The sequence below is a fragment of the Thermothelomyces heterothallicus genome, assembly GCF_042370625.1.
Source record: "Thermothelomyces heterothallicus CBS 202.75 unplaced genomic scaffold P884_scaffold_7, whole genome shotgun sequence".
Lineage (NCBI taxonomy): Eukaryota > Fungi > Ascomycota > Sordariomycetes > Sordariales > Chaetomiaceae > Thermothelomyces > Thermothelomyces heterothallicus.
Window position 1 is genome coordinate 231,093 of NW_027192568.1, and position 26,727 is coordinate 257,819.

Consider the following 26,727-nt stretch of genomic DNA (forward strand, 5'->3'; position numbering starts at 1 on the left):
CCCCCCTTTCTCTTACGTCTCGGCTTCTCGGTCTCTCACCATCTTAGGGGCGCCGAGACAATGTGGTGGGCAAGTCAATTTCCGTGTCGCCATTTGAAATGCATGCAAAAGAAGAAGCAGCGTCGGAAACAAACAGTGTTCATATCTGTCTATTCGAGAGGTGGGAGGGATTACGAGCGTAAACAACCGCCCTGGGCAACAGCTCGTTCTGCGACCCTCAGCCTATGGGGGCTGGAAACGTACCTTGTTTATTTTAGCGTTAGCGTATAACAAATGAAAATACAGGTCTTGAATTTTCAGTATATTTCTTCGCCTGCATTCAAGTTGAACGAGTTGTACATGTTGCACCCATGATTCGATATATGACGACGCCCGGGGTCGCGACCTAATCCACAATACAACCAACACACACATATACAGGGGAGAGTTTGCGTCCATGAGGCGAGAGAGAGAGAGAGAAAGGAAAGACTCGAGTATGAAGACCCCTTCCCGCCTTCCATGTGATCCGCCATCCCAAGTAATAGAAACAGAATCGAAGCCTAACCCAACGCACAAACAACAACAGATCGTATGATGAGCTCCACCAGCGCCATAGCCTTTTGTCTTTCCCGGCCCCTGTGCTGTGTTTGAGTAGTGTGGTTATGCCTCCCACTTAATTCATTCCCTCCCACGCATGCCGCTCTCCTCCTCGGTGCATCGCATTGGCACGGGGGAGTGGTATGGAGCAGGGATATGGGGATAACAGATGGTATCAAGAATGATATGCAGAAATCGGAGCCGCGGAGTCGATCGACCGTACGCCTGTTCCTTCTAGACCTCGGATGAGACGGCAAGAACAGGGTGCAGTGTCAATGTCGGTGTCTACAACAATGACACATGAACCCGGAGAGAAAGAAGGGGGTGTGTGGCGGTCGGGACATGGAACAAAACAAGAAAAAAAAAAACATGATCTCAAGAACAGCCCAGCCAGCTCACTACCCCCTCTTCGCGGCCCTCAGCAGCTCTAGCGTAGCAGGAGAGGCATGCCGGTATGTCGGCACGGTCCTGGTGCCGGGCACGTACGAGCTCCAGGGCGTTTGGGTGGCCGATTCCTCGCCGAGAGTGATGCCCGGCGCGGGACTGACCCTACGAATCCCGAGCGCGCGACAGGCCTCGAGGCGGCGGGCCTCAAACTCGCGCGAGCGCTGTCGCTCGCGGTCGACGCGACGCATGCGCTCCTCCACGTCGTGGTTGGCTTCTTCCATCTTGAGGTCGTGCTCGCTCAGGCTGCGCACCTTGCGCTCCGTCTTGACGCACACCTCGTCGAGCTTGCTTGCCACGGCCTCGGGAGCGAGCTCGGGCTTGCGCGGGAGGCCCAGGCTCGCGCGGGACTTGGCACTGCCGCCCCAGCCGCAGCGGAAGATGAGCTCCGAGACGACGCTCCTGTCGGGGGTCTGCGAGACCGAGACCCGGTCACCGTCGTAGAGAGCCATCCAGTAGGTGGACGGGTTGGCAGGGTTCTTGGCGTCGTCCGAGGGCAGGTGGACGCCGTTGACGTGAATACCGGCGGTTGCCTTGGTCGAGATGTAAAAGTGGAACGACTTCTCGTCCGCCTCGGGCGCGCGGTTCCACGGCCGAAAGTTCTTGGCCGGGTCGTAGTCCTGCTTCCAGAGGAGGATCCTGAAGGCATACTTGGGCACCCTGAGGTCGTACTTGTGAGGATAAGAGCGCGTGTTCTCGTTGGCCCGACCCCATGACACCATCGACTCGGTGATCATGATGGAAACGCCGGGGATGGCGGACCCTGGCGCCGACTGCAGGCACGCGACGACCGGCCGCCCCGGATCGGACTGCATCGGCATGACGAGCAGCGGTCCCGGGTCGTCCGCGGGCGGGGGGGTAGCAGGAACGGTCGCGTCTGCGCCGGCCGTGGAGGGGAGCACACCGTTCTCTGGATGGTCCGCCGGCTCTTCGGTTGCGGCTCCGCGGCGCTCGCAATTGGTGGGGGGGAAGTACTTCATAGCCAGGTCCCAGAGGGGGGTCTTGCCCGGGCCGAATTCCTCTTCCCTGGCCGAGGCGGCCGTTTTGAACGCATCGAGCTGTAGCTGCGTCATCTCCGGATAGTTGAGGTGCCACGTCCTCCTGTCCTGTGCTGACCAATATGTAGACTTATGTACGGGATTGTCGATTTGCCGCCCGGATTGAGCCCGCAGAATGGACGGCATCTGTGCGAGGAGCTCATACTCGCCGTCCTCAACGGCCCGGTGATTGGCTGAGAGTTTGGCCGAAGCTGCGGAGCGGAGCCTCTTGAGGCCGCGCCGTTCTTTTGCTGGAACGGGGACGTTGTCTTCCTCGCCGCTGTCGGACGGGGGCTTCCGTTTGCTCGAGTTCAAGTCGCCAGTGGCATGCGAGCGCAGGAGGGAGCCGGCACGAGACTTCATGTTGAGGTTCTCGAGGATCGACTCGGCGCCGCCAAGGCTCTGAGACGCGACGTCGAACGTCATGTTGTTGAGTTCGTCGACGGACCTGCTCTGGCCTGCAGACTGCAGCGAGGGTTGACGAACAAGTCCCGGCGAGGTCTGTGACTTTTGTGGCTTCTGCCGAGGGGTAGACTGGTCCTCCGATTCGAAGCTGTCCTTGATCTCCGTCTCGTTGCCGAGAATCTCCGTCGTGCCGGTCGAGCCGAAGCTTGCCGGCGATATCGGCAAGTTGAGACGATTCGACGCGACGGCACCAGTACTCCTGACCGCAGACGGACCGACTTCGCCGAACAGTCGCTGCGGTCGATTATCTGGACCGAATGTGTAGTTCTCCTTTTCGGATTCGTAATCGGCCGGCTGGGCCGCATCGAAGTCGACGTCCTCGTCGTCCGATATCTCATCGTCGCTAGGAACACGCAGTTCTCGGCACCCGCCCTGACCCCTCTGGTTGTCGTCGAGGCTCAGCTGAGAGGCGTTTACGTGTAGTTCCTCGTCTGCAGCCTCATCGAACGATTGCGCCACGGTCGTGAAGGAGCCGGATATCCACGGATGTTCCTGAAGCGCGCTTACCGTAGCTCGTGTCTCGGGCCTCCGGTCGAGCATGCGACGGAGGAAGTCGATGCCTTCCTCGGAGATCTCCGCCTCGATGAGCGGCGAGATATCCAGCGGCTTGGTCATGATCTGGTGAAGGAGTTCGGAGTGGCTGGCCCCGTTCCTGGCCGGGAAGGGTGGCCTCTTTGTCAAGGCATAAAAGAGGACGCCCCCCAACGACCAGACATCGACCGCGTGATCGTATCTCTGCCCCGTGGCCGGACGGAGGCGGCGGTTGCGCGGATGACGGCGGCCGTGGTTGTCGTACTCGGCATATTCCGAGTAGACCTCGGGCGCACAGTAGAGGAGCGTTCCGCAGAAGGTCCGGAGGAAAGTTTGCTCGTTATCAACCATCTTGGACAGCCCAAAGTCGGTGAGCTTCACGACGAAGGGATCTAGGGAGTCTACCAGGATATTATCAGGCTTCACGTCGCGGTGGGTGATGTTCATGTCGTGCAGGTACCCAAGAGCGTCCAGCAGCTGCCTCGCCATCGTCTTCGTGGCGCTTTCCGACAAGGGGCCATTTTCTGCGATCAGTCGGCCAAGGTCGCCCCCGCCCACAAACTCCATGATAATGATGAGAAGCCTATCGTCCCAGTCGAGGTGCTCGATATATTCCACAATGTTTGGCTGCCAGGTTACGTGAGCAAGGTTTCGACATACCACCGTTATCCTGGAAGGAGAGGGCGGGGGCAAGGGAAGGGGGCAAGGGAAGGGGGCAAGGGAAGGGGGAAGGGGGGTTGGGGGTTTGGCATACGTGCTTGATCTTTCGCATGATCCTCATCTCGTTCTCGACCTTCTGGTCCAGGACGCCGTTCTTCATGAACTTGCGTTTGTCGAGCTCCTTGGCCGCAAAGGGCTGGCCGCTGTGTCTCAATGTCACCTTGTGTACGGTGGCGAATGCGCCCCTGCCAATCTCGCACACGCGCTTGTACTTGTCTGAGCCGTTCCACGGCCTTGGTAGTGCGTCCGCACGGGAGCGGCTCGCAGGCTTTGCGCCGACCTGGGCACGGCGTGCTGCGACAGCCCCGTTCCCGGTTTGCTGTTTCGCGGGAGGCGGCTTGAAAATGTCAACCTAAGCTGGTCAGCGCTGGGCTGCCCTTCGGGCCTTGGAGAAGGGTGCATGTCAAAACTTACGTGGCCCCCGGGCCCGGGTACGATGGTTTCGTTGGCGTCATAAGCCGCTGGGAGCTGTTTCGCCAGATACGCATCCAGATTGCGCTTATAGGCTTCCTCGCAGGCGCCGTCGCGGATGGGGATGCGAACGAGGAAGCTCAGGTCTCGGCCGGGTTCGTGCATGAGGATCTGGATCTTGGAACCGCTTTCCAGCGTCCTCGTCGTCTCCGTTCTCACTCCGTCTTTCTTCTTGAGCAGAACATCGTCTACCACGGTCCCGTTCGTCGACATGTCCTCCAACATCAAGACGCCCCACTGGTTCAAAAAGATGCGGAAGTGTATCTTGCTCAGACGCCGGTGCGGATCGTTCCGGAGGCAGATGTCGCAGCAGCCGGGGTGCCTCCCGAAAGTGAAACCTTGCGAGGGGTCCTTGATCTGCGACGAGAAGCGCAGGGCGATATGGTGTTCTCCAACGTCGGACTGTAGCCCGCCGAATCTCCGGAGGTCGTCCTCGCGCGTGTAGTCCACCCTCAGGTTGTCCACATCCTCCCTTCCCACCATGTGCTGCGAGGCTTCGGCAGCCATCCTCCTCACCTCCTGGCGGGCGGCCTCGGAGTAGGGGAGGAGGAGGCATATTATGTCGGATACTTCTTCATCCGAGAAGCCCGAGGTTAGTTGTCCCAGCCGCTTGGGGTCGGCGACCGTTTGTGTTGCTGTGCGCAGGGGTTAGCCGAGCCAGACGAGACAGGGCGAGACGCCGCCGATGTCGCAGGGCGGGCGCCCAATGGCGCGCCGTAGCACCGCAAACGTACGCTGAGTGGGCTGCGAGTCCCCGTATGGATCCATCATTGAGGTGGCCGTTCAAGGTGTGACGCCGTAGGAATCGCAGCCGCCGAGAGCGACGGTGACGTGCACGCGGCGGCGGCGGGGCGGCCGGCGGCACTGAACAGTCGAGAGCGATCGAGGATCAGGCAAAAAAGACGGACTGCACGGCGCGTCTCGATGTTTCTTCACATCGGCCGGAGGAAGTGTTGTGGAGCAACGGGCGCCAGGGTACTCTCGAGTGTGTTGTAAATCCGATCGGACGGCGTCGAACGAGCGCGTCGAGGTGGGAGAAAGCGGGTCGGCGTCCCGGGTTGGGGGGACGACGAAAAACAACGGATCCCGGGTCGTGCAGCGGGCGAGCTCAACGAGGGGGGAACGGGATAGCGAACGGTGGGCGGGAAGGCGGTGGGCGGCAGGTGGTTTTCCAGCGAAACGGAAGCCTTGCCGGGCGCCGGTCAGCGGCCGCTCAGGACAGCCTCAGGCCCCCCCCCCCCTCTCTCTTCCAATGCACGTCACGCGGGGCAAAGAACGCGTTTTAGTGAGGGAGGGCGCGATGCCGCATTCTCGAGGGGCCGGCACGGTCGCGGTCGGCAGGTGCAAGAGATGGAGCAGCAGCAGGTGTCCACGCCGAGGATCAAAGTCTGCCTCCCCTCGAATCCTTCAAATTTGTCAGACGCGGCTACTGCAGTAGTGTTTTGGGCGGGCTGGAGTCTGGTGGCCCTCAGTGGTTGCCCCAGACACGCGCTGCAGGTGCAGGAGCCCCGCCGCGGGCGTTCCCAATCCAATTCTCTGGATCGCATGGGGTCCCGGTGGGCTGCTCCTCCCCTCTGCTCGGTAAGTGCATCCATCCCTTCCCGGCACTACACTAGGCGGAAAGGCGTTGGAGTGCCACCTTCGTCTCCCAGCTGGATGGGTTCCTTGGGAATAACGTGGAACAAGGCCAATGACAGGACCAGGAGCGCTTCGGAGCCAATCCTCGGTGGATGGGAGGCCTGGTGGTGACAAACTTGACAGGTTGATCTGCAAATCCCGGCCCCCCCCCCCTGCAGGAAGCATTTGGAAGCAACAACGAGAGGATACAGGAATGGGGGCCATGACGGAGACACGGAGGCAGTCCGACTGAACTTGCAACCCTTCAGAGCGCTATTGAAGTTCTTTTGTACGGAGCACACTAATCCGTACAGAGGTAGTATACGGAGCAGTCTGTATTGTACAGTACATACTGTTCACGAATGTCCGCAAACCTTCTGTTTTCCTGAGATACATCGCTATGGTAGCTGGTGTATGTAGGTATATATGTATGTATGTAATCTGTATATCGGCAAGGCGCCGCATGTATGGACAGACGACTGCGTGCCTTATCACTGCATCATGCAAGGTGGCTACCTAATCAAACTGGGGGTGCGAAACACGGGCGCCATACCTAGTGTAGGAAGGGCAAAGTAACGAGTACACTAGTTTTCAACGTTACCGAGAGTTTGGCGCTTGCAAGAGATGCCTCTGCACCAAACCCTAGCCGGGCTCCCTGGTATCAGGGAACCAAAAGTACGGGGAAAGACTCGGGCTGTTGAAGTCGAAGTCGTATCCGTCCACTTCCTTGGCACTCGTCTCGCTGCTCCAGCTGGCCAAGAATCGGGCGCAGTCCAGTTTGGGAACACTGAATGTTCGAGTTGACACAGGTGGAATGTCCCAGCCTACCGTGGGCATCATGCATGTTGTTCCTGTCAAGTCGCAGATGATTCGAGCTCGAACTTGCCCAGCAAAAACAGTGTGGCGTTTTGTACACATCAACTTGTAGGCATCCTGCTTTGCCTGTCCTGCCCGGACGTACATAATACATTTAACGAATTGCGCAGGCCTAGGCCGACCACCCGGCAGTGGAGAGTGGTACAAGACTCAGCCGGGACGCAGGGCTGGGTCGGGACTTTTTGACTGCTTGTCTGGTAAGGAAGAATTATCGGTAACTATGTGCATATATACTAGTTACCGTGCACGGCCCTTCCCGCCAACCTGGAAGGGAAGCAGCTTCACTCAGAAACAGCAACATCCTGCCTGTGTAACCCACCTTTCGAATTTTAAAGTCGGTACTGGGTGGTAACCTAAGAATGTAGTGCAACTGGCACCTGCCGCGACGTGATCCCGAGCTGCATTGGCAAATCTGCTGAAGCTCGTCATCACATGTTTGCTGTAAGTACTTAAAGCACTCCGGCAGTTACCAAGCTCCCGGTCAGCAAAGCAGTCTGATGGCTAAGAACCAAAGGTGAAGAGGAAGAGGATGATGACGATGATGACGCGATCTCCTATATCTTGACGTGACACAGTGCCTCCTCTACTTGTATTGCCGCGAGTGCACTCCCCGGTGCCGCGCCGCGTTGGACTGCTTCATTCCGTTGTTCTTCTGCTGCTGAGTACGGATAGCTGGTGAGACTCGCGGGGGTTCACGGGCGCACCATAATTTCGAGCCACATGCTCTCTGTAGAGAGGAGTGTAGAGAGTCTCGGGCACACATGTGTTCGATTAAATGAGGTTAAATATCACAACGCCCGGTCAGATGGGGGCATCGGCCTGTCCACACTGGCGTTTCGCGTGTTCGGTGTGCGCATTATGTACGGAGTAATATTCCGTACACCCCACCAACGAGTCCCAGGTCACTGGTGCCCAGAGACTGGGCGACGGGGATACGCGGATCTGCCCTCTGGCGCAGCCACGCCAATTGTCTCATTCAGCTCGTATTGATTGCCCTTCGGGCCTCCCCGTCCCTCCCGCGCGCCGAGCGGTTGGCGCTTGGAGGGTCACAATATCTATTTAGTTTACATTGCCTACGCTACCCAGCCAGATCACGAGAAAGTGTAACGACGTGACCAGGGGCCACGCGCCCATCCACCACTTGGCGCCGTTCACCGGGCAGGGCGGTTTCAGGTGAGGCGCATTGCTGGCCAACGGAGGACGGTTCCCAGGAGGACTAGTGGTACAATGTATGTTCATACGCGTACGACTTGGGGATTGATTAGGCATGGAACAGCGTAATTCAAAAAAGGAGAAAAATAAAATAAAAATAATAAATTGGCCGTTGCTTGCGTGGTCTTTCACACCGTCTCGTTGGCTGCGCCATGCGCGCAGCCCCCGTGGTCGTCTCGGCCGCCAAAACGACCAAGAGCAGAGGTTTGACGCCGCTTCCCTGACTTGTGATCTTGCCGCCTCCGTGTCTTGACCTGGGGGGCAAGCAGCTGGATGGTCAAAGGCCGACGGTGTTCTCCGGAGTTTCCTTCGTCATCCAAGCCTTTTGGGCGTCTGACAATGACCAATCATTGCCTGCGCGCAACGCCAAGTGCTTGCTAACGGAGGCTGGTGGATCTCAATCTCGAGACCAGCTTCCCGGTCATGACGACAAAGAGAAAATTAGAGCGAGGCCGGAAGGCGAGAAGACTCTGTCAAGCGCTTCTCCAAGCTTGATGCCTGTCGGGATACACTGCAGGTTGTGGTTATGACAATTCAAGACGAAACAATGAACGCGCTGGGTGTGTGCAGGCAGGCACTACTCGCGACGGTGTGTGGTGTTTGTGGGTGTCCGACTACATACATACGTGCTGCGGCAGCGGCGGTAGACGTGGCCCTTGGCGGCTACAAGTTTGTGGAGGTACTCTCTGTATACGGGTAATATCCCGAGACGCCAAGTGTAGTACTGTGTAGTGTGCGTATGGGCGTATGTATGTATGTACATACATACATTCATGTACATACATACTCCGATTCAGTAGTAAATGTGCATTTTTTAAGAGCAGTCCAATTGACATAGGTCGGAGAAAAATGCCTGCGGCTTGTTGTTCCCAGCTTGCAGGCTGGTCTCGACTTTCATCAGACCCCAGAGATCATGGGCGAAAGACTTGCACACCAGCATCGCAAGATCTCACAGATGCTAGGCAACCCAACTTGGACCCTGGAAGATCACGGTGGACCAGAGAGATGTCTTGGTCTCCGCCAAGTGGAGGGGAGTGAAGTTTCCCGCGCGCGCTGCGTAATCACAGCGCTCCTGGCAGGCCTGTGTATTCGGGGCTTCGGGCGAGAAACATGCCATCTTGGCCTGGCTCAACCCGGAAGTTGGACACTCAAATACGAGAAGCCCACGCTTCACCAACGGCCCTGTAGCTCTCGGCTCTTGTCACCCACATACCTGCCTATCTAACCCAGCGAATTCTGCGTCGTCCGTCTCAAAACTGCCCCAGAGCTCCGCTCTCTTCTCATTGCAGACGTTGACGCGGTCTCGCCCGTTTGTAGTGTGGTGGAAGCATTATACTGTGTGGTAGGTCCGCTACCCACACTGCAGCCGAGCCGACCTTACCTTGGATAGGTACCTACCTACTGTGTAAGCCAAGCGCGCTAGCTCCCGAGTGGAGCGGGATTCCAATGGTTCTTTAGCTTTCTGCAGCGGTACGTACCTCACTTAGACGCACTGCTCCCCAGCAAACCCCGGAAGGCCCGGCTGCCAGACTTGGGGGGGGGGGGGGGGGGGGGGGGGGGGGGGGGGGCGAGTCGAGAGATGGCGTGAAGTTCGAAACCGGTCGGCGGAAAGAGCAGATTCGCGGTCCGGACGATCGAGCAGCAGGGCAAAGCGTCATCTTTCCCCTCCGGCCACTTCAACTCGCGTTTGCATTTACGGTGCGAGTGCCCTGCATCGAGGTGACCGGCGGTCTGCTCTAGTGTAGTGGGCTCGTCAAGGAACCACCAGACTCGCGGCGAGCCCGATGACGAGGGTAACCGAAATTCGCCGTCAATCCGGACCACCAAGTGGACTCCTGTGCTTGCCCAGCCGCCTTGAACAACAACGCTCGAGTTTAACAAGTCTGGCCAGGCCTTTCCGAGTTGCTAACCGACTTGCTCCTGACGTAGGCCATTGTGATCGACTCTATTATCAGACTGTCAGCCCCATTGTGGGTGCCGCGACCGTCGTTCTCAATAACTAGTCCTCCGCCACCAACGGAAATCGGTCGAGCTGCTGGGCTCGGTCTTTGTTCCGAATCTTCCGCAGCGCTCAACGACCTAGTCCGGATGGAGCGGTTGGCGTTGCAACAGTGACCGATTAGAGAACTCGGTCTTTTTGCCGCGGAGAAAACAAAGAACTGAGACGACGCTCCTTTAACGCCACCGCCAATTCAATCCTGCGGTGTACTCTGTACGGAGTACTTGCTTCTAACCTCCGTTGCCATCTTCTCCGACACAGCGTTGCGGGCGGACAAGGACCTGCACCGTCTCTGTGGTTATTTTGTAGTGTGCACTACAGCGGCACCACCGTCTCTCCACGCCGAGCTTGCCAAGTCACACGCCCTCGTTTGAGGCAGCAAGCGCAGGAAACCCCACCATGGGCCGGAATCGAGGTATGTGGCACTTTTGTCTCTTCAGCGACCGAAAAAAAAAATCCAGGTCTACGAGCACCCAGCAGCTCCAGGCACGCGAAGTTGCGCTGCCGGGACGATTACGCATCGTGTTTGCATGGGCAGTGCCTTTGCGTCAACACGAGGCAGAGAGATCGCGGCGTATGATTTAAAGCGTGCGCCAGGGTCCTGGAATAATCCCGGCCGATTTGCTGACAGCCGCGGCGCCCTCTCTCCAAAAAAGTCCTGTCATTTATAGCCCAGCTCTCGGCGCCTCACAGGGATTCGGCGACCCCTACACATCCCGCGGATACATCATCGCCCAAAAGCGACTCCTTGCACACCAAACCCTCCCTGCCAAAACAGCACGCTCGCACCGACTCGGCCGACTCTCCCGCATCCGCCGACGCAAAGCGGGATCTCGCAAGTGACGCGCCGTCTGCCTCATCGGCCACGACCACACCGCCATCCGAAGGCGAGCATGCCGCCACGCCCACCTCGGTAGATAATTCGCCGTCATCGAGTCCAGCAAGAAGGTCGAGGAGGAGTTCCCGACCGTTGTCTATGGTGCAGACCTACCACCCGCCCGTCATGGCCGTGAACGAGCAGACCCTCCCGGAACTGCAGCCGATCTTCACGCTGCTCAACAGCCACGCCAACAAGCTGTACCAGGAAGGCTACTTCCTGAAACTGGATGACCAGGACATCCGTAGGTGCCCGTTCTTGTCTTTTTGCGCCTTCTGCGGTTGCTGATTTGGCCACGACTAAGGAGGAAAACCCAACCCCGACCGGACATGGACTGAATGCTTTGCGCAACTGGTGGGCACTGTGCTGTCGCTTTGGGATGCCGCTGAACTAGACGCTGCGGGGGAGGACGGAGAAGTCCTCCCCAAATTCATCAACCTCACTGACGCGTCGATCAAGATGGTTTGTTCTCGTCTTCTCGACAAAGCAAGGTTTGGCATGATCGGTATTCTGACACCCGGCTGCAGATCGAGTCCCTCCCGACAAAGACCAACGATGAACAGCCGCTCCAAAACATCTTGAGCATCAGCACCGCCGGCCGCAACCGATATTTGCTCCACTTCAACTCTCACCACTCCCTGATCCAGTGGACCTCGGCAATACGGCTGGCCATGTACGAGCATTCCACGCTCCAGGAAGCTTACACGGGCGCCCTCATCGCCGGCAAGGGGAAAGGGCTGAACAACATCAACATCATCATGGAGCGGGCGAGGCAGCCGATTGGGGAATGGGTGCGGGTTAGGTTCGGTGCAGGTGTTCCCTGGAAGCGGTGCTATTGTGTCATCGAACCGCCGAGCGAGAAGGAGTTACAGAAAGCGCAGAAGGAGGCAAAGAAGCGGTCGCCTTACGACCGGTCCCACCCCCCCGTCGTCAAGGGCGAGATCAAGTTCTTCGATACGAAGAAGGACGCAGAGAAAAAGAAGAAGCATCAGCGCCCGATCGCATCCATCACCGACGCCTACTCCGCCTACGCCATCTACCCGCAAGCGAAGGAGCTGATTGATTCCTCCACGCTGCTAAAGGTGGAGGGCAACATCACAATCCACACCGAGCCCGCGTCCTCCGCCGAAGGGTTCGTCTTCATCATGCCCGAGGTCCCTCCTGCCGTGTCCGGCTTTGAAATGCTGCTCCGGTTCTTGTTCCCGACGTGGGACACCTTTGCCTTGTATGGTCGACCGGGCCGCTTGGTGGCTAGCGCCCTGGACAGTCGCTCCTTGATGTTCGCGATGCCGAAGAACAAGAGATACGGCTATCTCGACCTGCTCGATGTGAGCGGGCTGATCCTCACCGACGGGAGCTCCTCTTGGTCGGAGCGAGAATGGCGAAAACGACTCAAAGAGCTGACAGGTCAACGAATGAACGCCATGGAAGACGCGTCCGGAAGCCAAAGTCGGAGTACAAGCCGAAACAGCAAGCGGCTGAGTTACGGGAACCAAAACTCGGGATCTCGACCAAAGGTAGGCTTTGCGGACGACAGTGGCTCTGTGAGGTCATCACGATCAATGTCGCTGTCGCGGCCTGGCGTGCGCAACGACTCGGCCCCTCCCGACCCGAACCGGGAACGGGCGCCGTCAGCAATGGCGGGCAATTCTAGGCACTCCCGCCACATATCAGACACGCAAATAGGCGACTATCCGCCGAACTCGGCTCTCGACAGTCCACCGCCCGGGCAGCCCACACTACGCACCGGCCCCGATCGCGTCCGGGCTTTTGCCAGCGACTTGGCCTCCACCCCCGAGAGAGTCAGCTCCGAGGATGACAGCCCGACTAGAGGTCCTATAGCTGGTAACCTTGAGGGCATAAAGCGCTTGGAGACGCCCGAACCGGTTAATGCCCCTCCGGCTTTTGCTCATGGCGCAGGTTCCCGTCCACAGCAGAGACCCTCGCCTTCGCCGGAGATGCGCAGAGCCACCAATCGTTTGTCTAGCACGACGCTCTCCCAGCTCGCGAGAGCTTCCGGTCTTGTCCCCGATACCATCTCGGACGAACTCAACGAACTCCACCTCGGAAGCGAAAGCTCTGGCCGGGAGCCGAGACATACCGACCAGCGAGGTCTAGCGGTACAGCCACAAACCAGCGCCAACATGGTGGAGATGAATGCTAATGCCAGTGGCCCTCGTGAAGTGGTAACGTCACCCGCGTCAGCTTCCGACGCTCCAGCCCCCGAGGCTCCGCTCGAAGACCCATCCTCGCGGCCATCGAACTTTCCTCTTGGAGGCCCCTCGGCGCATTCGGCTGGCAACCACCCACCCGCATCTCTCCACCATGGCCCTCACGGTGGCCCCCATCCCCGCGGTCGCAACACCCCCCCTCCCGGACCCAAACAACCACAGCAATCCTCACCGGTAGCAGGCGGCTCGCCACCTATCCACAGGAAGCCCCTACCCGTGAGGACGACAAGTCTGCCCCGTGACCACCATGACGTAGTCTCCCCGATCTCCACACAGTCATCTCCCAAAGGTCATCCTTCTCCCGCTTCGGGAACCCGCTTTCGACCAATGGACGAATTCACCTCGCCAATCTCGAATACCCATCGTGGCCAGAACGTCGAAAGAATTGCGGGGGACGGGCGCGACGACGCATCCTCGACAACCAGCCCAGACTATGCCAGCACTCGTCCCTCGACCGACACCCAGGAATCCGCAGAACGGCCACGTGCCGGCGTGCTGAAAGTCGTGGGCAGTAGTGGTGATACTTCCGCGGACAAAGAGTACGACATTCCCGAGATCAATTTCGGTCCAACCCTCAACTACGCCGCGCCCGTCCTCCCAACCGAAAAGACGCCCTCCAAGAAAACTCCGCCTTCGTCCGGTCGGAAATCACCCGGATTCCCCAAGGTGTTTTCTCACACTCGCCAACAGTCGGATGACACGATTCGTCGGAGTGTCGTCTGGCCAGGCCCCTCTGCCGCATCATCCTCGACAGACAACCTTGCGTCACTCCTCCAACCGCGCACGCCACCCGCGCAATATGCCCACCAGCGTGCTCCCTCGACAGGCACTTTGACCGACTACAAGGCCTCCCATTCAAGACACAGTTCGGCAGACCTACTCACTTCGGGACGGCTCAGCGGTCAGTCACATTCGCGGCATAGCTCGCTCGATCTTTTGTCCTCGGGGCGACCTGCTAGCCGGGGCGCGGAAAACACTCTATCGGGGGGGGAAGCGCCCAAGCCGCCCTCTAGCCGTGGGCCCCTTCACTCCCGAAACGGCTCAGCCGATCTTCTGGCTCTCAAACGCCCTCCCAGCCGGGGAGCGGCAGCCGTTTTATCGGCTGGCCAGGTGTCCTCGCATCTGTCGGCCCGCGAGCAGGAGCATGTCGCGCGAGTCACAGGCAGCCCGCTGATTGCTTTCGCGGGCAGCAAGGGCCCCTCACCAACGCAAAGCGGCCTTGTTGGCGCGATCGATGCTAGAGAGCGCGAAAAAGCTCAGATGAAACAGGGAATTAGCGGGCAGGCAGTCGCGCAGGCCATCGACCAGAGGCAACGGGAGCAAAATCAGCAGGCTCAAAGAGCAGCGCAGGTCGCATATGCTCAGCAACAGGCCCAGTTTGCTGCCCAGCAAATGCCAATCCGCCCGCAGACTCCTGGGGGCAGAGGCATGACGATGGGCGGCGCAATACCGGCTCCATACGGCCCTCAAGGCCCTGCACGCCCGCAGACGCCGGGCGCCAGGGGCATGATGATGGACGGTGGCGCGCCTATGCCGTTTTCGCCTCCTATGGGTGGCATGAACTCCCGGAGCATGAGTCCGGTTCCCGGCATGATGAGCCCCCCCGGGCGTTTCGGGCCGGCGCCGCAGCAGCCGCCCTCGCACATGATGCCACACGCAGCCCCATACGGCGGTGGTGGCGCTCCAACCGGGCCCGGTTGGAACATGGGCAACGCGCCGCACCGACAGGGACCTCACGGGCACCATGGGCCCATGATGCCCTCGCCGGGCATGGGCTTTGCTATGCAGCAGGGTGGGCGCCCGCAGTCACCCGGATTCCAGCTGCCTCCTCAAGGTCAATACGCGCGGCCGGGGACTCCTGGCGGCCCAAGGCCGGGAACACCGGGTCGCATGCAGTACCATGGCCAAGCCTTCTGAGAGAGTGAGAGGGAAAGAGGGAAGAGAAGAAAACAAGGAAACCTAGGCCAAGAAATTGAGAGGGTGTTTCATGACTGTTTTCGAAGTTGTGTGTGACGATTTGCAGACGAGCATCGGACGCCGTGTGAGTTTTCGATGAGGGCGAGGTTGTGCGTTATACTTGGGCTATCTTGAATACTGGATAACTTAGCGGTGATGGGGTCACGGATTCTTTTTTTTTCTCTTTTGTTTACTTTTCAAAACTGCACTGCTGGACAGCAATCATTTCTCGAGTTGCACTAGAAGAGTTTGCGAGGCTGGATTTGGCCTCGATCGCTGCGGACCTGGTTCTTTTTTTTTCTTCTTTTTTCTCTCTCCTTCCCTCCATCTGGGATGTGCTAGAAGCGGGTGGCGGGCAATGGCAACCAAGCCTAGGATCTTTTGCTCGAATTGCTGTTCTATTTGGCTTGGTAGGCATTCATCATTAGATTAGTGGCATTGTTGGACTTCTGATCCGGTCGCATGGCAAACCCGGCGCTGAGGTTCTGTTAGCATTTACACCATGCTAGTGGTTAGAGGTTGAACAGTGATCTACGGATAATCCATCAACGTCGATTGATAGTTATTCGGAGCACGCAGTCACCGAGCTGAGAATTCTTCTTTTTCAATCTGAAGAGCAGTCAGGTATATGGATCCACTACATACCTTCTGTCCCCTTTCAGGCCATGCAACCCTCTTCGTAGCTCAACTTTTTAGGCCTCGCTGCTACTACCGGTGCGAATTAGTAATGCGAGTGCGTCTATCCGTATTTCCTCAAGTACTGTATGCACACACTACGTTAGGTATATACTTAGAGATAAGTAATCTGTATGTAAGGTAGGTAGCTATGTATGTAGGTGGGTATTTACATACGAACCTTGCCATAGTGTACTCCGTAGTGTAATCCGTATTGTAAGGAGCGCTTCGGTTGTAATGGAGCCTCGCAATCCCCGGGCACCTGCCCAGAAGGTGGCGGGACACAGGGGTCCGATGATGATAAGATAGCGAGCTTAGGCGTCTTCTTCCTTGGTACCCTTCCGGGCCACTTTGTGCCTCTCGTATGCTGTGAAGCTTAGCATTCTTTGCAGCATCTTTTTTTCTTGTTTTTGTTTTGCCGTGCCGTTGCTCATCTGATTACTCGAATGCCGCCCGCCAGCGCCACGGCTCTTCAGGTCGCGCGCGCGCCACTGGAATGAGAGGCCTAGCTGCTCAACTGCCAGCCCCAGCTCTGTATGCGCGATTGCGGCCAACGGTCTCGGTCTCGCAGTCCGGCATCACAACCCATGTCTCAACCAAGCGGTCAACGGCGTCATGGCACCGCCAACGTGGTCGGCTAAAGGGCGTGTTGCCGTCGCAGATACACCGGGTATCTTGCGCGGCGCGGTTTTCCCAAAGCGGTCCATCAGCGTACCCGTCTGCGAACCCATCGCGGGCGGCCACCTCCCCGCCCCTGGATGAGAACGGCAAGCTGGACTCGTCGGTCTTTTCGAAGCTCCCATTTCGCTTCGACACTGGCATCGCGCTGTTTGCAAAGCGTACGCCGCGCCCGTTTCCGCCTCCTTTCCTCTCCCCACCATCGGGCTCCTTCAGCGACCCGCTCAGCACCCACGACCGGAGTAGAGACCGCCGGAGGGCGTATGTCGGCGGTCACTTGATACAAGGCTTTACCAACGGCGATGACGCCGTGTTTGCGAGCGACTACTTCATCTGCGCCAACGACGGGGTCGGCGCGTGGAGTACGCGGCCGAGAGGCCACGCTGGGTGAGTATGCCCGTACCCACCTCGCGGCAGAGCATTATGGGTGAGCGTGGGGTGGAGGACGGGGCGGGCGCGTTGCTGACATGTATTCTCGAACCTCAGCCTATGGGCACGACTGATGCTCCATTTCTGGGCCACCGCCGTCTTCCAGGACGCAGCCGACCAAGGCGACTCCTACCGCCCGGACCCGGTGGCCTACCTTCAGCGCGCGTACGAGCAGACCATCGAAGCCACGAGCCCTCCGAATGACTGGCAGGGCACGACCACAACAGCCGGGGCGCAACTGCACTACCGTCGTGTGACAACCCCATCCACCAGCAACGACAGCACCCACGGGCCCGGTCCGGACGGCGAGGGAGCTGGGGATTTCGAACCACTCCTCTACGTGACCAACCTGGGCGATTCCCAAATCATGGTCATTCGCCCGACCACGCGCGAGCTGATATACAAGTCGGCCGAGCAGTGGCACTGGTTCGACTGCCCGCGGCAACTGGGTACCAACAGCCCGGACACGCCCCGCGAGTGCGCCGTGGTCGACAAAGTGCCGCTCCGCGAGGGGGACGTTGTCCTCGCCATGTCGGACGGGGTCATCGATAACCTGTGGGCACACGAGATCGTGGAGAAGGTGAGCAGCAGCCTGGAGAAGTGGAGGGCCGGGGACTGCCCTCACGCCCTGAGTTCGAGGGTGAAGTTCGATCTGGGGGAGGAAGAAGAGGAAGAGGCGAAGGACGACAGCGGAATGGGGTTCGTGGCGGAGGAGTTGATGGAGGCTGCGAGGACCATCGCAGTGGATCCGTTTGCCGAGAGCCCATTCATGGAACATGCGATCGAGGAGGGCCTGGCTAGCGCCGGTGGTAGGTTAAATTCCCAAAACGCGGGATCGTCGTGACCGGACCTCCTTGCTAACAGCCGTCGGGCATTACCAGGCAAGCTGGACGATATCAGCGTCGTAGCAGCGATATGCAAGAGGAACCATGCGCCAAAGCAAGGGTAACAGCTCTAAGCACTACATTGGGCTTCACGGAGCCCACGGGACGCGAGCCGGCTCGGGTAACTGCAGCTTTTTCCAAGGCTGCTCTAACTCTGTAGTCTTTTCTTCTCTAGAGAACTCTACGCGGCTGTTCCAAGACCTTTGCTGGACTGGTTTTGTTGGAAAGTTACTCGGGAATAATTGCAGCTCAGAAGGGGCGCAGGGGCGGCGGAGCTTGGTGTTCGGTGTTGTCTGACTTGGGGCGTCGGTTTTCAGGGACTAGGTAATTCGGGATTCAGCATAGATGTTCCGTCTCAATAATACGCATCTGGCATCTTTGGGGTCCTCATCTGTATGTAGCTCCTTTTGCACGTGAAGTTCGTTTACAACGTGGGGTGGCTGCGCGAGGACGGGATTGGAACCCGCTGGTGAGTGGGGTTCTTCTTAGCAGGCTGAAAGCTTGACCTGCGGGAGCTGCAAGTAGTTATGTGGTGGGGCATCCAATGATAGCCTGGAAATTTTTCGGGCTTGTTCACGATGAAGCAACAAGACCTTCTGAGAGGTCATCCATCGATCTCAAAAAACAGCACTTAGGAAATAGCTCCACGCAAATGATCTCAACCTAGCGTGGATACTACTCACTTATTTTCTGAAATCGGCGTCCCTCCCGCTCACACCGACAACCGCATTCACGCACATAAGTACTCGGCCTCAGGGCGGCCGCCTCTCTCACCATGGGCAAGCGCACGAAACAGTACAAGAAGCTCATGCGATCCTTCGAGCTGCTTGGGTTTCGCCAGCCATACCAGCTACTCATCACCAGCGACGTCCTCCTCGACACAACGAAGCTAGACCTAATCAACCTGTTTGAGAAGACGCTGTCGACCAAGGCGGTGAAGCCCATGATCACACAATGCTGCATTGTAAGGGGGGAAAAAAATTCTTTGCCGTCCTGTTGACACTTTGTGAGAGCGGATGCTGACGAGCTCTGCCCATAGAGGGCGCTGTACGCAAAGAACATGGGCCCGAATCGGGACCCGACCGTGGTCGCTGCCATTGACAGAGCAAAGACCTTTGAGAGGCGACGGTGCGGCCATCTCATGGACAAGGACCCGCTTACTGAACGGGAGTGTATGCTCTCGGTTGTCGATCCGAAGGGGAAGGGGGAGAATAAGTTCCGGTATGTGGTGGTGACGCAGGATGAGTGGCTGGTATGTAATTTTTTTTTTTTCCTTCTCGCCGCTTTCTTCTCCCAACCGCCCCCCCCCCCTTCTCTTCCCTCTCCCTTTCTCATCCCCGCGCTCTATCGGTTAGTCGCTTGGCCGGAATGAGTCGGGCTGACATTGGGTCGCAGAGGGACAGGTTACGATCAGTAGTTCCTACACCGCTGATGTACGTTCGGAGGAGCGTAATGGTAAGCTACGAGTCGCTCGCCTGAAGTGTGTGAATGGAGCGACTGACGAGCTCGGCAGATACTCGAGCCCATGTCCTCAGCATCGGCGCGGGCCATGGAAAGGGAAGAGCGTTCCAAGTAGGTCACTCTTGGAGCTATTTGCGGAGACGATGGAGGCTGACGCGAGGGACAGGTTCTTGGACGGTATCATAAGGCGCCCCAATAAGAGGAAGAGGGAAGAAGACGAGTCCGGTGACGAGCATGCGGGCGCTGAAGGCGATGGTGATGGCGATGGCGAGAAGAAGGGTGGAGCGGGAGGAGACGACGAGCCCAAGAAGAAGAAGAAGAAGATGTACGGGCCGAAAGGACCGAATCCGCTGTCAGTCAAGAAGCCCAAGAAGAAGACGCCCGCGGTGCCCCCACCAAAGCCCAAAGCCACGGCACCGCCTCGGGCAGAAGAAGGTACGATAGAGGCCCCGACGGAGAAGAAGGCCAAGAGGAAGCGGCGCAAGAAATCCAAGGGCGGTATGGGCAGTGGTGAGAGCGGTAGCGGTAGCGGTAACGCTGAGCAAGCGGGACAATCGGAGACGGCGCCCGCTCAGGCTGCTGGGACGTGAGGTCGCGGCACCCTGTACCATCATTCAAGAGGGCTTAATTTTCTTTAGTTCTTCTCATCGATACCTTTCATGAAAGTGTGCAGAAGCCGACTTGGATCCGCAACTGGTGTTTGCTTGTACCTTGCATACGATGCTACCTACACGCACGGTATTGCGGAGTGCGGTGTATATACCACAGTACATACATAATCCCCAAACTAGAGTACCGTATTAGCTTCCGGGCACCCGATGTGCCCCAAGGCTTAACGGGGCAAATGGTACCAATCCGCATCCCCAGGTCTTTTGAGTAGTGGGGTGGCGCCCTTTCCACCTTACCGTGGGGGGTAGTCCGTACCGTGCTGCATGTACAGTACACATACTTTGTACAGTACACACGCCCAAGCTGCAGGTTGCGATGGCGAGGGAGTTTCCTTCGAAAGATGAGATAATGGTGAGCGGGGAAATGTTTTGTACTTTCCCCAACAGATATTTCTGTCCTGGAGTCAACGTATGATGTATGTACCCAGGAAGAGACGAACACTCCCGTCGGATCTGTACTAGGTTAGTTTGAAAAGGGCCCTTGGTGGTGGCGTGGCACCTCAGAGTGGTGTTCGATAGGGTGCTTGGGTCCACTAAAACCAGGAAGCAACCCCCCAAACCAGGGGGTTTCTCTTTCTGCGTGGTGTTTGAGACGGTATCCGTACCGTGAATCCGTCTCCTGTGACCATTGGATTTCTACCATTATTATCAGATCCCAAGTGCTTCGAACGGCCGATCGCGGCGGCGCTCGGCAGATACACCCATCTCTAAGTGCAGCCCGCTATGCCGGGTGGTGACGGGGCCTCGGCCGGCACCGCTCAACCCGTCTCGCCCTCGACGACCTCTGCGAATGCAAAGTCAGAACAGCCCGAACCAACAGTCGCCATGACCATTGAATACGACGAATTCGGTCTCCCTGTAAAGACATACACGACAGCAAAACAGGATGAAACACCGGTAACGTCTACCGCAAAGCCCGATGGTCCTCGCCAGACGACCAAGGCCGGGGCCGGCGCAACAAAAGGAGCTGGACAAGCGGCGAAGCCCGCCGAAGAGACGACAGGTAACAGGCGCTCGGGGGACACGAAGAATGGCGTTGAAGGGGGGAGTAAGCAAGGTCCTGAAGACGCGGTGCCCGCCGACGGCACCGGAAGGGCAACAAATGCTTCTCGGGCGGCTGCAGCTGTGTCCGAAAGCGAGCATGCCGCTGCTGAGACGGCCAGGCCAGCAGCGAAGGACCAAGAGGCGTCTGCGGAGGCCGCGAAGGTTGAAGACCAGGCCGTGGCCGAAGCCAGGAAGTCGGAGCCAGTGACGGCCGAAGAGAGAGCCGACGCGAGCAAGAGAACGAGTGCGCTTGGGACGTCTGAATTCTCCCACCAGCAGCTCACTGCTGCCAGGCCGGGAAAGACGGACGATGATGAAGGCGAATGGCAGCCCATGCCGGCGTATGCGCCGTATGACATCTACGACGACAACAATAAGCTGGTCGCGAAGGAATACGTCGAGGAGGAGGATGAGACGTACGGCTATTCAGGGCTTGGAGGTGCCGGCAAGGGGTATACCAAGGTGCTGCTGGATGACGACGCCGAGTCTGCTACAAGCATGGATGAGCACACCCAGTACCTCTTCAAGGATGGCGGCGGGACGACGACGAGCGCGTTGGACGACGACACGCAGCGGGATGCTGTGAGCCAGCTGCAGGCCACCAAGGAACTCCTGACGGAAGGTCAGAGAGTCGCCTACGTGGGGCTGACTCGGCTCGAGCTCTCGTCGATGCTGAAAGACGCCGAGGATCTAGCGCAAGCCTCCTCGAAATCGAAGAAGCAGCTTACCCTGGCGGCCGAGAACATGAAGATGTGGAGCCAGAAGATGATGATCAGGCTTTACTCCCACATGGACATCAGTTCGGATGAGCAGATCATGATTGAGCAGCTGAGCTCACACGGCGTGATGCCCAAAGACCTCACCCCCGTCCTGATGGCCAACGCACGCGTACGGAACCCCATGGCGGAGCAGGATGGGAGAACATCCGTCTCCAGCCCGAGTTCGTCACGGCCAGCCTCGGTTGCGAGCCCAACGGGAGGCCAGCTTGCAGACCCGCCACCTCCACCTCCCGACGCGGCGGAGGACGACTCGGAGCTCACGGCGCCCGTCAAGACGCCGTCGCAAATGCCCACCACCCAAAAGATCGATATAGACATCCGATGGACTGTATTGTGCGACCTGTTCTTGGTGCTCATTGCGGACTCCATATACGACGCGAGGTCAAGGCTGTTGTTAGAAAAGGTCGCCAAGGACCTTGACATATCCTGGCTCGACATTTGCCGGTTCGAGAAGAAGGTGACGGACGCGCTCGAGATGCAGGCAAACGCAGAGACGGAGAATTGGAATGAAGACGAGCATATGGAAAACCGCCGGAAGATGGCCCTCAAGAGGCGTTACGTAATGATGGGCCTTGCTACGGTGGGCGGCGGCTTGGTGATCGGGCTGTCTGCAGGACTGCTCGCTCCCGTCATCGGCATGGGTCTGGCGGCCGGCTTTACAACAATAGGCATCGGCGGCACCAGCGGCTTCCTCGCCGGCGCTGGAGGCGCTGCCATCATCACCTCGAGCGCGGCCGCGTCGGGCGGCATCATCGGCGTGCGGGCGGCGAACAGGAGGACGGGGGCCGTCAAGACGTTCGAGTACCGGCCGCTACACAACAACAAGCGCGTGAACCTCATCGTTACCGTCTCGGGATGGATGACGGGCAAGGTCGACGACGTCCGGCTGCCCTTCAGCACCGTCGATCCGGTCATGGGCGACCTCTACTCGGTCCTCTGGGAGCCCGAGATGCTGACTACCATGGGTGATACCATCAACATTCTTGCGACCGAGGTAGGTAATTCTTTTTTCCTTTTTTTTTTCTTTTTTTCTTTTTTTTTTCACCTCTCTAAAACTTCGTGGCCACTCCACGGCATCCATGGCAGAGGAGCATGGTCTAACGGCGCGTTAAGGCTCTCACGCAAGGTCTCCAGCAAGTCCTGGGCAACACCATCCTTGTCGCTCTGATGGCAGCCCTCCAGCTGCCCGTCGTCCTCAGCAAACTGGCCTACCTCATCGACAACCCCTGGGCCGTCTCCCTTGACCGTGCCACCATGGCCGGGTTAATCTTGGCAGACTCGCTCATCGACCGTAATTTGGGCACCCGCCCGGTCACCCTCGTTGGCTATTCCCTCGGAAGCCGAGTCATCTTTTCGTGCCTCCAAGAGCTGTCCAAGAAGGGCGCGTTCGGGCTCGTGCAGAACGTCTACCTCTTCGGCAGCCCTATTGTCGTCAAGAAGGACGAGTACTTGCGCGCCCGCTCCGTAGTGTCCGGCCGCTTCGTCAACGGATACAACCGCAACGACTGGATTCTCGGGTACCTGTTCCGGCTGACGAATGGTGGCATTCGTCGCGTTGCCGGGCTGGCTGCCATCGAGGACATCCCCGGAATAGAGAACATGGACGTCTCTGAGTTTGTCGTCGGCCACATGGACTACCGGATGGCCATGCCCCGCCTCATGCGGGAGTGCGGCTGGCTGGTCGAGAGCGACGAGTTCACCGAGATCGAAGACCCCGATCCGGAAAACTATAGGGAGCGGCAGCGCGAACTGATAAGCGAGATTGAGGAGGCGCGGAAAGAGCTGGAGAGGGAAGGGAAAGGAAGCAAGGGCGGCGCTTTTAGCTTTTTCAGGCGCAAGAAGCCGCCACAGAAGCAGGAGTGGGAGGTGTACGAGGACACCAAGGGCGGCAAGGGCAGTAAGAGCGAAGACAAGGACGGCAACAACCACGGCGTGCTGTTCGACGTCGACGCCATCCGCGCCGAGATCGCCAAGGAAAAGCAGAACCGTAAAGACGGGGGCGTTGACGAGGAGCTGCTCCAAGTCCGCGAGATCAAGAGCACCCTGCCGCCGATAAAACTTGACCTCAACCCAGGCCCGTCTCCACCGCCGAAGACGGCTCCGCGCCAGAGTCGCCGCGAATCCAAGAGTGTCGAGCTCAGACCCCGTTCGTCATCGTCGTCAACTGACAACACACCGTCCTCGTACGGGCGGTTCTCCTCTCACGAGCCAACCCGGTCCCGAGATGATCGTACACCCACGTTCCCAGCCAGCAGAGCCGAAGGGAGCAGCAGCAGCCTGTACCACGGCTACGGCTACGGTAGCAACCCTAGCCTATATCACGACTACAACGAAGACGACGACGGGATACGGATGACGTTTGATACCAGTTTTGACGGCGAACAACATGGTCAGAAGCCGGCATCACCGGCCTCTACTTCGACGGGCGCGTGGGGTGTTCCACCGGTTCCATCCTCGTCAGGCAGTGGTTTCCTCGATGGTGACGATGGAACCGCGGCTCGGCCTGAGTTCCGGTCGGTCCAAACGGTACCCAATATCACGCTTGCGGATCCTTGGGCGGACGATGACGAGGAGTTTGGGAAAGAGAAGGAGATCCAGATGACTTTTGCTTAGGCTCATGATGAACTTGGCGGGAAGTACTCGGGTCCATGAATGATGATGAGTGGGGACGCGGGGGGTCAAAGACGGGGACGAGTGAATGGGCGGATAAGCTTAACGGGACGATGGGTAACGCTTGGATTGCATTTGGGTGGGCAGTCTAGGGGATCTTGCATAAGCACAGTTCGGCTGGGCGGCGGCGCGGATGGGTTGGCTTCAATCAGCGAATATCGATATCTATCAAGTACTCTGTCATGATTTGTCCGGGCTTCCTCCCGTTCTCAAGAAGGGGCTTGTCGGGCTCGCACGCGGCGCGGTTTTTTTTTTTTTTTTTTTTTTTTTTTCCACACTGGTTCCTGCTCGAGAGAACTGTACCGCTCTCCTTTAAGTCCGTGCTACCGTACCTACATGTGCATACATTATTGTTAGGTTCGACTCGTCGTAAGGGATAGATACCAGATGCAACGGACTCTTCCATCCATCCGGCAGTCCTCCTCCATCGCAGCACCGCCCGGGTCATTGCCAGCCTATGCTCACCGGCGAATCTCGAACTCGGTCTCGCCCTCCACCGGCTCCCTCTCCTCCTTGTCCAGCTTGACCACGTGGGCATGCCGTGGCCCGTTGTCTATGTGCTTGAGGAAGGTCGCAATGGCATCGTCTTCGCCCTGGGCTTCGCCCTCGACCTGACAGTGGGGTATTATCAGCTTCGGCTGAACGGGAAGTGATCATGATGGTTTGAAAGGAGGAAAGTTACCTTGTTGTTATCGGTGTTCCGCACCCAACCGGTCAGATTGAGCTCGACGGCCCGGTGGCGAGTGAAGTAGCTGGGTACATATGTAATCGCCGGTCAGCGGAGATGTCCGTTGACGGATGGAAACCGGTGTATCGACTTGGGCATGGACCGGATCTGGAAGCACGGTGAAACAAACATACCGGAAGCCAACCCCTAGTGTGTCAAAGGGCAAAATCATCTCAGTTTAGCTTGGTTCACTCATCTTCGTTATCTCGGTTTCTACTCTGCGAATCATCATAAAAAAAAGGGAAAAAGAAACGAGAAGAGAAGAAAGAGGATGAATGAACGGATGTGCCATACCCTGCACCACGCCGCCATGCACGAGAAAGTATACCTAAGGGAGTAAGTAAGAAAGTCGAGTTGTCAGTGATGTGGCGTAAAGAACTCATGAAAGCGATGAACTCGTCTCTGAGAGCCAGGGGTGCGCACGCACTCTTTTGACCATGGTGGCCGATTTCGAACCAGAGCTTACAATGTTAAAACGCTGTGAGATGGAATGTGAAATCAGAGGTCTTCTGACAAAACGAAGTGACGTGAGCGGTTTCGGCACGTTTGAGTTGGTTTCAGATCTTGGTGAAGGTCTCGGAATGATGTCGAACAGTGACTTACAAGCCGAGAAGAGCAGCTTGGAGCTTTGATAAGATAACGAAGGGCGGGGCCGATGGCCGCATTCCAAATCAGTCTTGCACGATGGGGTAGGTATGGTATCTACTGTATAAGTAATTCACTACCTGTGTGAACTTGGACTGTTTGCCTCTCCGAAGTTGCCGGCATGGCCAAAATGTGCTTGATGATTGCTGCAGAATGTCTTAATGAGACAAATCCACAGACAAGAAAAGGCAGAGCCCACGCCAAGATGTATTTCAACTACCAGGTACAAGTAGTTCGACCGAACTCGAGCCGGTCTAAGTGCCATTTCCAGATGCCGATGTTGTTGTCTCGAAAACATGGCCACAGGCCATCGCCCAAGCGGGTAAACAGATAAAAAAAAACAGACATGAACCGCCAACCCCACACACACATTTAAATGCTGGCCTGCTATCTCCCCGGTCGCGGGTGACGTCCAGTCGCCTTACTTCGCATCGAAGCTGTACTGCAACCACCCGCCGAGCGCCCGCAGGCTCTCCCACCTCACATTCTCGTCCGCCTCGCCCATGAGCTCCATGACGCGCGTCTTGAGTCCCAGGCGCTCCAGCTGGCCTCTCTTCTCGGGCACCTCGCGCACGAGGTAGCCAATGTCATTGCAGGCGATGGCGAGCACCGCCTTGTCGTTATCCCACGGCTTCTTCATGATCTCGGCCAGGCGCTGCACCAGCGCGCCGTTTTCATACTCGACAATCTTGCGGGCGTTCTCGGCCCAGAAGACGGCGTTGCGGTGCGGCGGCGACCACCGCAGGTGGCCCGAGTTGAGCTCGCCCACGTACTCGTCAAAGGTCGTCTTGGTCTTGGTGTATTCGTCCAGGAGCTCGCGGAGCCGGTCCATGTCCTCCCGCAGGTCGGGGTCGGCGAACTGGCGCGTCTTGAGATTCTGTAGCAGGGAGGGGAGCCGGGCCAGGACGGCTGTGGGGAGGAGCGTGTTTTGGTTGTGGATCAGGAGGTTCAGGAGCGTCGAGACGAGGAGGCGGGTGGTTTTTTCCTTTGGCGAGAGGCGGAGGAGCTGTGTGTAGAGCAGGACGATGTCGTACTCACTGGGGGAAAAAAAAAAG

At 58.0% G+C, this 26,727-nt stretch overlaps 7 protein-coding genes across 7 annotated transcripts in view; 4 read left to right on the plus strand and 3 right to left on the minus strand.

The window, feature by feature from the left end:
* Positions 1 to 974: 974 nt before the first annotated feature.
* Positions 975 to 5,012, minus strand: P884DRAFT_196740 (uncharacterized protein; the record flags this gene model as incomplete). Its single annotated transcript, XM_069437999.1, has 4 exons — positions 975 to 3,680; positions 3,808 to 4,125; positions 4,188 to 4,879; positions 4,979 to 5,012. The coding sequence occupies 4 exons, from the start codon at positions 5,010 to 5,012 to the stop codon at positions 975 to 977; spliced, it is 3,750 nt and encodes a 1,249-aa protein (XP_069298729.1).
* Positions 5,013 to 10,014: 5,002 nt separating this feature from the next.
* Positions 10,015 to 15,307, plus strand: P884DRAFT_117548 (uncharacterized protein). The gene is made up of 4 exons (XM_069437128.1): positions 10,015 to 10,363; positions 10,605 to 11,069; positions 11,130 to 11,287; positions 11,353 to 15,307. Exons 1-4 carry the CDS (start codon positions 10,348 to 10,350, stop codon positions 14,971 to 14,973), a joined length of 4,260 nt encoding a protein of 1,419 aa, XP_069298730.1. The 5' UTR covers positions 10,015 to 10,347; the 3' UTR covers positions 14,974 to 15,307.
* Positions 15,308 to 16,183: 876 nt separating this feature from the next.
* On the plus strand, positions 16,184 to 17,743 carry P884DRAFT_276463 (phosphatase 2C-like domain-containing protein; the record flags this gene model as incomplete). Its single annotated transcript, XM_069442959.1, has 3 exons — positions 16,184 to 16,752; positions 16,852 to 17,603; positions 17,676 to 17,743. The coding sequence occupies 3 exons, from the start codon at positions 16,184 to 16,186 to the stop codon at positions 17,741 to 17,743; spliced, it is 1,389 nt and encodes a 462-aa protein (XP_069298731.1).
* A 710-nt stretch (positions 17,744 to 18,453) lies between these two features.
* Positions 18,454 to 19,254, plus strand: P884DRAFT_196792 (Fcf1-domain-containing protein; the record flags this gene model as incomplete). Its single annotated transcript, XM_069438008.1, has 4 exons — positions 18,454 to 18,642; positions 18,718 to 18,930; positions 19,074 to 19,133; positions 19,192 to 19,254. 4 exons carry the CDS (start codon positions 18,454 to 18,456, stop codon positions 19,252 to 19,254), a joined length of 525 nt encoding a protein of 174 aa, XP_069298732.1.
* A 1,177-nt stretch (positions 19,255 to 20,431) lies between these two features.
* P884DRAFT_257724 (uncharacterized protein) lies at positions 20,432 to 24,489 on the plus strand. The gene is made up of 2 exons (XM_069441174.1): positions 20,432 to 22,624; positions 22,744 to 24,489. Exons 1-2 carry the CDS (start codon positions 20,531 to 20,533, stop codon positions 24,241 to 24,243), a joined length of 3,594 nt encoding a protein of 1,197 aa, XP_069298733.1. The 5' UTR covers positions 20,432 to 20,530; the 3' UTR covers positions 24,244 to 24,489.
* A 79-nt stretch (positions 24,490 to 24,568) lies between these two features.
* P884DRAFT_257725 (Acylphosphatase-like domain-containing protein) lies at positions 24,569 to 25,595 on the minus strand. Its single transcript, XM_069441175.1, has 5 exons — positions 25,455 to 25,595; positions 25,322 to 25,355; positions 25,162 to 25,174; positions 24,983 to 25,052; positions 24,569 to 24,911 (listed from the first exon to the last, which is right to left on the minus strand). The coding sequence occupies exons 1-5, from the start codon at positions 25,464 to 25,466 to the stop codon at positions 24,762 to 24,764; spliced, it is 279 nt and encodes a 92-aa protein (XP_069298734.1). The 5' UTR covers positions 25,467 to 25,595; the 3' UTR covers positions 24,569 to 24,761.
* A 159-nt stretch (positions 25,596 to 25,754) lies between these two features.
* The window catches only part of P884DRAFT_240434 (armadillo-type protein), a 2,166-nt gene continuing 1,193 nt past the window's right edge, over positions 25,755 to 26,727 (minus strand). The window contains exon 3 of the mRNA XM_069440177.1: positions 25,755 to 26,709. Within this exon, the coding sequence (XP_069298735.1) occupies positions 26,094 to 26,709 (616 nt within the window). The 3' untranslated portion in view covers positions 25,755 to 26,093. The remainder of the gene's footprint in view (positions 26,710 to 26,727) is intronic.

Coding starts and splice junctions, on each gene's coding strand:
- P884DRAFT_117548 (XM_069437128.1), top strand. Junction 11,070..11,129: donor ACTGGATGACCAGGACATCC/GTAGGTGCCCGT, acceptor GCCACGACTAAG/GAGGAAAACCCAACCCCGAC. Junction 11,288..11,352: donor CTGACGCGTCGATCAAGATG/GTTTGTTCTCGT, acceptor ACCCGGCTGCAG/ATCGAGTCCCTCCCGACAAA.
- P884DRAFT_257724 (XM_069441174.1), top strand. CDS start 20,531: ATGCCGGGTGGTGACGGGGCCTCGGCCGGCACCGCTCAACCCGTCTCG. Junction 22,625..22,743: donor TCAACATTCTTGCGACCGAG/GTAGGTAATTCT, acceptor CGGCGCGTTAAG/GCTCTCACGCAAGGTCTCCA.
- P884DRAFT_257725 (XM_069441175.1), bottom strand. Junction 24,912..24,982: donor GGAACACCGATAACAACAAG/GTAACTTTCCTC, acceptor CCCCACTGTCAG/GTCGAGGGCGAAGCCCAGGG.